This window comes from Cyprinodon variegatus, unplaced genomic scaffold (genome assembly GCF_000732505.1).
Source record: "Cyprinodon variegatus isolate N-32 unplaced genomic scaffold, C_variegatus-1.0 Scaffold12, whole genome shotgun sequence".
In the NCBI taxonomy this organism is placed as follows: domain Eukaryota; kingdom Metazoa; phylum Chordata; class Actinopteri; order Cyprinodontiformes; family Cyprinodontidae; genus Cyprinodon; species Cyprinodon variegatus.
This window is the reverse complement of record NW_015150465.1, coordinates 642921-651963: the sequence shown is the minus strand read 5'-3', so window position 1 is coordinate 651963 and position 9043 is coordinate 642921. Positions and strand designations below refer to the sequence as shown.

Here is a 9043-nt window from a genome sequence, read left to right as displayed (position 1 = left end):
AAAAAATAAGATGATCTGCCAATAGAATGACCATTTTTACCCTTAAAATGAGATAATTAGATATTTTGCACTTGAAATAAGATGCAATGTAAAGTGTCTCACTTATCTGTTAAATTGAAGAAAAAAATCAATTATTTTCAGTTTATTATCTGTAGATGGAAGGTACATTATGCATCAATATGAGTACTTTCACTAATCCATTTTTCCCCCTCTCACTTAATAGTTTTCCAACGCCACTATTGGAGTTATTTCAGAGCTTTTCTGGGTATGCCTTTGTGTATCGATCAGTTCAGATTAGGTCAAATTAAACTGCTAATGTGTAGAAACATAAATTGGATAAGAACTACTTAAGATGTGGTCTTTTAATGGATACCTGTAATGATGTATGTTTCAGCTCATTGTCCTTCTTGAAGGTGAACCTTTGGGTATGATCAGAAGCTTTTGTAGCTCATAGCTGCTTTCCTTTTGGACAGTCCAATATTTACGTGCATCATATCTTTAGCTTTCTTTTTCTCACTAAATAAAAAAAAAGAAAAACTGCAGCTGTGGTTCTGATAAAAATAAAAACAATCCAATTTTTTCTATTTTAGCTTACCTTCATGAGCTTCACATTAAATCGAGAATAGAATTGAAAATGTTTCTTTTTATATATAAGAACAACCAGAGATCTGATTTCTAATAGAGGCCTTTGCATTCAATCTTAGCATTTGCATTTAATCTGCAGTCTTAGTGGTTCCTAGCATGGTCGTTTCTAGACAGGGGCCAACCCCCAAACACTATACTTCATTTAGACGTTGGTTTTTAGGCTACATCTGGTCGGTCCATCATGATTTAATCCAGAAATCATTGTTGAATATTGGGCTGTGTTTGATCGTTTTGATTTTGTCCCATTTTAGTCCAATAATAGACGTTGAAAAGACGTTGCAAACCCAGCCTTTAACGTCTTTTCAACAATCTTAAAATTATGGCCTTTCATATTTCAACCAAATGTTAATCTCATTTTGACTTAAATAATGTTTTCTTTCAATGTCTTTTTCACCAATTTTTTGCGTGGTGCGACAGGCATAAGTGCCCATTGTACAACTGGTCCATGCCCCTGTACAGAAATAATAAACTGCAAAAGTTGAAATCTAGGGTTAGAAAATTGAAATAGAAGAATATTATTTATGTTTAAAATAAGAAAATACAACCCCATTTACTTATTTCACTAGCTTTATATCTAATTATGTTATAAGTGCAAAAATACAAATTGTTTTGGTAGATCATCTTATTTGCCTACTCAAATTAAGGGCAAATACATTTATTTAGGCATTTTCTTTTTTTAAATTAGTTTTTGCAGTGTAATAATAAAGATTTCTTATGATGATATGCGCTGACAAAAGAGAACATTTTTGATTCATCCCTTAGACCATTTAATATTTACAATTTACTTTCACAATGCATTAGTAATAAGTTCCAGCTCTATAGATAGGATCACAGTTTTTATATGTTACAACATGAGTCTGCAAACTTGGCTTTGTGGCTAATTAAATATACAATATAAATATTTTTGTGCGTGTGATTCCCGGAGCTCTTACAGAATTGAAGAGCTCATGAACATCAGGGGATCAACTCCCAACTGATTTATTCCGTCCTTCTTTGCGTCACCAGTATAATTTGGTGTAGGTGTCGCTCACTTCTGTACGCCCAGTGAAATGCAGCTTGTGCGTCTTCAACAGCAGGGATTCTGCACCGCTACTGGCAATAGTTCTTTCAAAGTTGTGCTGGCTGTTCAACAAACGGGATGAACTTCAGCTACTGCTTGGGAGCATCAAATAATTTCATTCAACTTCTGCTCTATGCTTCATGGAGTCTTGGCCGTCTGAACTAAAACTGGACTGTTCACAGGCGGCTGTCACACAAAACTAAGGTAAAGAAAAGCAAAAATGTATCAATTTATATGCAAAAGTACTTTATATGTCCTGAAAGAGAATGTAAGGGTGGAGGTATCTGTGATTACATCAAAAGATGCTGGTGTACGGATGAGACAGTGATGTGGCAGCTGTATGCTCATCTAATCTAGAATATTTTATCATTAACCATTTCCATTATTTAACATGGTTGATGTTTGAATTTCACTCCTGGCCAACATGCCTGACGAAAGGCTCATGCTTTTCAAACAGGATACTGTATGGAGCAGCAAACCTGGACTCCTCTAATGTTGTTTTTGGTTTGTTTAATAAAAAAAAATAAAAAAAATCTAACTTAGCCAATAAATCCATAAAAATATAGACAGTTTATAAAGTGTCCAATTGATCACTTCTACACCACAGTAAGCTGTCTTTATCATGATGTCCCCAGTTCGGATCTGGGTCAATCTGATAACATGATTGACTACCTCGGTGGATTATAAACCACAGTTAATAACTTTTGACCCAAGTATGTCCCCTGAAAGGGTTGGATCCTAAAGGGCTTCAAAGCACAAAATATAAATCTAAAGTCCCTGACTCCATTAACATCTCTAAACTTGCAAATTGGTTGAACAAGTTCTACTGTCTTTATAATTATTATTTTTATTTTTTCTGACACTTTTTATGTTTTTGTACGGTGACCTTGAGTGTCCAGAAAGGCGCCTTTTTAAATAAAATGTATTATTATTATTATTACTGCTTCGTAAAGTCAATCAGCCAAGTGACCCCTTCAATCAGCCTCAGTCCCAGCTGGGCCGAAACCCTAAAGTCTCTCTATCCACCCTAAAATGTCATGCTGATCAGCTTTCTCTGGTGTTCACACACAATTTAAACATCTCACTGGAAACTTTAAGGTGTAATTCACCAGTCAGTCACCATATATCACCCTACAGAGATGGTGATATATGGTGTAGCCAATCACTACAGAGATGGTGATTGGCTGCTGATTTCCCCCTCCTCAGGGACAGCATGCTTCTTGGACTCTGCAACAAGCAGGAAAGATTACATGTGACCCTTCTTGGACACAAGTTGTTCACAGACACAATCTCTCCCTTCTAGCAGGAGGCAATGGTGTTTAAGGCCCAAAACCTCCTGCCACTATAACACATTCTTCCCACTGTGCGATTTTCAGGGCGATTTTAAAGTCGTGCAAGAGTCTTTCGATCGGGCAATTTTCAGCCTGATCGTGCGTCGGCAGTCGTGTAGTGTACATGGGGTTACGAGGGGCGATCAGCCTCTCATGACCACCCCCTGATCAGGAATTATGAGGTCGGGACTGTCGTGGGCAAATTGCTCAGGGCGCATACACAAAGAAGGATTCTTCTTTTTCTTCTTCCTCTCAGATGTAAACACAGCAACATGGCAGGGATGCAATGAGTGAAATGCAGTTCTGTCTGTAAAATTGACAGACCGTAGTAGCCACGTTTGCTCACCATGTCTTTTTTCCAAATATGTCTTCGCCCTTTCTTTTCATGGCATTCAGCACAAAATTGCACAAATTGCCAAGGCAGCACGTTTCACTCTAGTGAGCTTCATATTCCCCTTCTATTTGTTTGGCTTTCAGATAAACAAGTCAGAGCAGCTCCATCTCTCTGCGGAGCTGAGTCCGACGTGGTTTTTAGTCATGCTGTGGGAGCAGGTAGATCGCATGAGAGCATGCGGCCGAACATAAATCGTGAGCTCTTAACTCACACTGTATGACTAAACTGTGCGGTTAGTCGTACAGTGTGTGAGCAGAAGCTGCATGCAACCATTGAAAAAAATTGCACAGTGTACGCCAAGCTTAACACATCCCTCACTTACACTTTGCCTTGCAAATAATACAAATACCCCAGCTGATGTAAATAGTTTTTTATATTATTATTATAGAATATTATTAAGATATATCATCGCACTCTTCCTTCCTATATGATGGTAGTTTTTTGTTACATGTTATATATTTCCATAAATATTATAAATGTCCTGTATGTTAATGTATGTGTAGCTCTCTACCACCAAACCAAATTTGTTCTGCATATAAAACAGAGCAGCTTATTTTGATTTGTTTTGTTTAAGTTGCTTTATGAAAGGTCTTTTAGGTGTATACATTTTAATAACGGTGTTGGTAACTGCGTTAGGTTTTGATTTAAAAATTAATCTAACTTGTTAGTTTTCACATATTGGTACGGCCGTTATGTTACTTTGTCAATCAAAGCGTTTTTTTTTTATATATATAAGAGCACTTTCTCTGCTCCCAGCATGCCTTGAACGCAGAAATAAAGAAGATATGTTGGTGCAGAACCCCTGATTCATTGACAGCGTTCCTAAAGAAAAGCGCCGGCTGAAGTCAAAGCCTCAGTGCTCCTGTGATTTTCTCATTATGTGTGGGAACAAATAATTTATATACGTCAGTTAGAAGCCGCTGTAATCTAAAAAAGCTCCCCGGATCACCTCTCCTGGTCATCAACTCTAACTGACAGCCGGCTGCCTTTATTTACACATGTTCTTCATTCTCAGCCTTGTACAGAATTCACTTGGTTTATATTGTATACTCACACAGAAATACTGCGATTATATGGTGCTGATGTTCCTTTTCTAGAATATTGTAAATCCTGTTTAATTCTTATGTAAAGTATTTCTTATTTTTGTTCCGTTGCTTAAAAAGCATTATTTATCCGCCTATTTTAGAGCCAGTTGATAGTGTTGCTATGAAGAACACTTACCTCTAGCTGTTGCACAAATAGCATTGGTGAACCCACTATCACAGAGGCAATCCATACAAGCCCTGTAGGAATCACACAGCAATACACTGATGTTATCTGAATAAACAGGTCTTGTTTAAAAAAAAACAATAGAAAACACAACAGCTTAAAATAAGTAACCTTTTTTTTTTACATCATTAATAAGCTTAGAGGCAGGTTACCCAACATTTCATGGATTTTTTTGTCTCAACATTGAAAAATCCCAATTTTTGTGAACATAACCCAATGTTGCATGATTTCTGGGAACCGTTTATTTTAAAACTGAGAAGTGTTAATTTCATAATATGAGCCTGGGTGCTCAATATATTCTGAATCCTACATAGAGTAAGAAGGAGCAAAGCAGTATAAATGATAGCCAATAATAAAATCCTTCTAATGTAATTGCACCAATTATAAAAATCTGATTTTTTGAAATGAAGTGTATTACCCAGTATTTTGTATGCCCGTTTGGATGAGTACTGACGCCTCATTTTCAGAGGGAAGACGATGCCCTGGTATCTTTCAATGGCGATGCAGGTCATTGTGAGGATGCCTGTCACTATGGCTGTGGTCTGTACAAAAGGAACCGTCTTGCAAACGAGAACCCCTGTGGGCAAAGCAAAAGGGTGAAGCAGATAACGGCTGGAAAAGTGGCAGAGGTTAATGAAGAACAGTGAAGATATAAGGTCTGTGAAAGGAAACAAAGGTGACCCCGCCGTCTTCTCCAATAGCTTGATGAGTGGAGCTTTCATAGATAACGAAGTACAGCGCGTACCTTGATGCACTCTTAACTGTTTGTTGGAACAGTGACAGATGCTTTCAGCTCTCAGGGGCCATGAGGTATAGAAATACTGCTGTTCACAAACACTTTTGTCCTTCAGTGTTAAGATTTTAAATAGCTAAGGAAGGAACACCTTAAATAGCAATTCACTTTAAATCATTTATCGAAGTGGTTTTCAATCCACCTACTAAGGTCGTCCTGCTATGTGTATAAAGTGTTATAAACAAAAACACATAGATGATAAACAAGCTTCTTTAGCACAATGGAATGCAATAAGTATCCACATCAAAAAACATTGATTTAAAGCATAGTAAATAGACATGTAGAGCAAACGTTTAAGAAAGTGCTTGGATCACATATGACCACAAGTTAGCAATTTGACTGAAATGCGAAAAATTGTTTAAAGAAAAACTAAGATAGCACATTACACCTTATGTGACACACTATCTACATGATGAAACATGGTGGTGGCACGATCAGGCAGCTCCATTGCCAGTGCCCATTGGAGCTAAATACAGGTACATCCTTTAAGAAAATCACTTAGTACAGGACAGGTGCTGGCTCCATTTTTACTCAACATAAAATCATTTAATAACTATCTTTATCGATAAAGAGTGGATTTAATCTGTTTTATCAGTCTTAGAGCTCTAAATTACATATTAGCTTACTATTATAATTATTCTTTTTTATTTTAAAAAGGTTAAAGGACAGGGAAAGGACTCACATTTACTAAGGTGACCACAACTCAAGTTGACCTCAAACTGCTTTGACCAAAATTAAATCATTAAAATCCAACAGCAAAGATGGTAAAACACCCAAACACACTGAATTTTTATTTTTTATTTTTACAACCAATTCCTTTAATCTGAAATGTAATAGTAACGTAAACCACAGAAACTTACCAATGTGTCTTTACACTACTTTTTTACTCTTGAACGTAGTTAAATCTTGATCGGCTTGGCTTATTAATAAATTCATTACACTGTTGATTTGACCTAAATACAAAATAAAGACATCATCTGTGCAAATGGAAAATGGTTTCATGTCAACTATGCCCTCATCAACCCAAAATCAAAGAATAAATACAATCTGAAAAGTGTGGCATCCATTTACTTTCCTGAATCTATACTTTGTGAATCACTTGTTGGTGACCTATGGATGTACAAACTGCAGATTAATCCTTATATAGAGAGAGCAACTGGGAACATAAATTTCAGGTTTTGCATCAGATTCTCTGTTGGATGTTGGTATGTAATTTGACTGAGCAAATACATGAATATGTATTTATGTAAATAATTTCTTTATAGCTTAGGCTGATGTTCCAAGTTGTCCTGCTCTAAGGAAAACATTTGCCCAAAGTGTTCTTTAAAACCTCTGACAGGTTTTCATTCAGTATTTGCTAGGTTCAATCTATTTTTCTGTCGACTCCAACCAGCTTCACTGTCCATTCTCTACACAGCATGATGCTGCCACTGCCATGTCCAACAATAGAATGGCTTGTTTACATTGTGCCACAAAGCTTCATTTTGAGCTCTTCTGAAGAGAAGCACCTTCCTCTACTACAGTAAGAGGATAATACAACACTAACAAATGTGATAATGAGAAAAGAACATGAAAGTCTTATGAGGAATTTACCCGAAAAATGTTTCCATAAAAGTTAAATTAAAGTTTTCAGCTGTAATTAAAAAAATGTCAACAAAAAAATGTCCAGGCAACAATGTTTGACATCAGTATGGTTGCTTGCTCATGTATGTATGGTAAATCTGTCAATGCTGCAAACAATTATAGCAAGACAGTATCTTTTACAAGGTTTGATTAAGACCCAGTTCATAAGAGTGTGATTGTCTTCTTTTATCACTTCCCTTTCTTTATTGGTACATCTCATCATTTTTATCTCCTCAGCCCATTAGCGGAGTGTCTTAGGAGGAAAAAATATGATCAGCTGGCCAGTTGGAGCCAGACGCAACTCACTTATATTCCCAAAAGGTTCTCACAGAAACTGGTATGCCTTTTTTTCTAATCATTTTCCATCATTCACCTTTAAGGGAGCCTCAAGGGCTTATTTGTCATTTTAATGCATAGGATCCAGCTGTGGCTTAGGTTTATCCCTTTGGATTCATGCCTAGAAGGCGTCTACGTGCTGCGTAACATAGCTTGCTTTAAAATGTGTTCTGAATTTTAGCCTTGGTTGCTGGCTTTAATCCAGCATCTGTAATCAGGGGTGTTTTTAAACCTCATGTCGACTCTTGTCACACCTTCACCTCACACCAGCATTCAGCCATGTTGGTGTTAGATAGTCTTATCTGATCCTCATAGAAGCATTTTGCTGCAAACCGGTAAAGTTGAGCCCAATTTCAACAATTCACTTCCTAAATAGCATAAATACTCAATAATATAAATAAACACTGGAGTTAAGGTGCATGTCTTGCTGCCAGGCAACCCTTTTGTCATGGAGCAAAGCTCCTCTTAGTTGAAATAGCTTCCTATTTTAAGTAAATTAGAATTTATCATCACGATAAAAAAAAGAAAGTTATAATTTCTATGATCTAATACACAAAGATATTTTGGCATTCTATTTCTGTTCATTATGAGGAGAAAGCCAAATGACAGAAAATCCATACTTAAAACAAAAACAGGTAAAAAAAAAAAGCATATTTATTACATTATATAATTTAATTATAATTATATTATTTAAAAAAATATCTGTATGATCAAGTTGGACACGTGGAAGTGAAATGTTTCTGACAGCAGGAGTCGACACTGCTTAGAAAAACCTCATGAATAAGTTTAAATATATTTAAAATGCATCTGAGAATGAAATATAATGTAAATATAATTGAATGCAAAACTTCTCAAATTGTATTCTTAATAAATAGATGATTATGAAAAAAGTTTTTACTTGAATCAATAATAGAAACTGTAAAATAACTGAATGTTAATAACATAATTAACTCAATATAGTAAAATAATATTAAAGCAGTCCACATGTTATGACTTCCACTCAAATTCTTAAACCAGCCTGAGTCGCAATTGCCTTTCTGAAACAGCTTTTCCTTCCTCTAAACTTTCCATCATTGTGATTGGATTGCAGCAACTTCATTGCAGCTGCTTCAGCAATGACCTTTGATTGCTTCCCCTCTGAAAGTTTTCTGGGCAATTATCAAATAAGCAATAAGCAACATAATATTTCTGTCATCTTTCTTTCATCAAATTAAATTAATCTTATAAGTTAAATTATTTCCATGGCAGTAAACCTTAGTTAAACAATCAAAAATACTTTAAAAAACCAAAATGTTAAATAAAAAAATATCTGTCATGTATATGAATTTAAAAAGAGTATTTTTGATGCTATTTTAATTTTTTTCCATATGCCGGCGTTTCAACGGGCCAGGGGCGGAGCTAGTTAAGGGGGGGCAGGGGTGGCCATGGCCACCCTTACCCAATCATTGGCCACCCCTGTGGCCACCCCTACCATTTTTCCCTCTGATACAGACAGTGGCAGCAGTAATACTCTCAATTGGAATATTCAAACCATTTAAAATTTTCATATATTAACAATTACTTGACAACAAAAACAAGGTGGTTAATTATGC

General features: G+C 36.0%; 1 protein-coding gene across 1 annotated transcript in view; it reads right to left on the bottom strand.

The window, feature by feature from the left end:
• LOC107089333 (pyroglutamylated RFamide peptide receptor-like) overlaps positions 1–9043 on the bottom strand; it is a 19537-nt gene that overhangs the window by 9608 nt on the left and 886 nt on the right. Inside the window, exons 2-3 of the mRNA XM_015382063.1 lie at positions 5118–5276; positions 4652–4713 (exon numbers count right to left, since the gene is read on the bottom strand). Of these exons, the coding sequence (XP_015237549.1) occupies positions 4652–4713; positions 5118–5276 (221 nt within the window). The remainder of the gene's footprint in view (positions 1–4651; positions 4714–5117; positions 5277–9043) is intronic.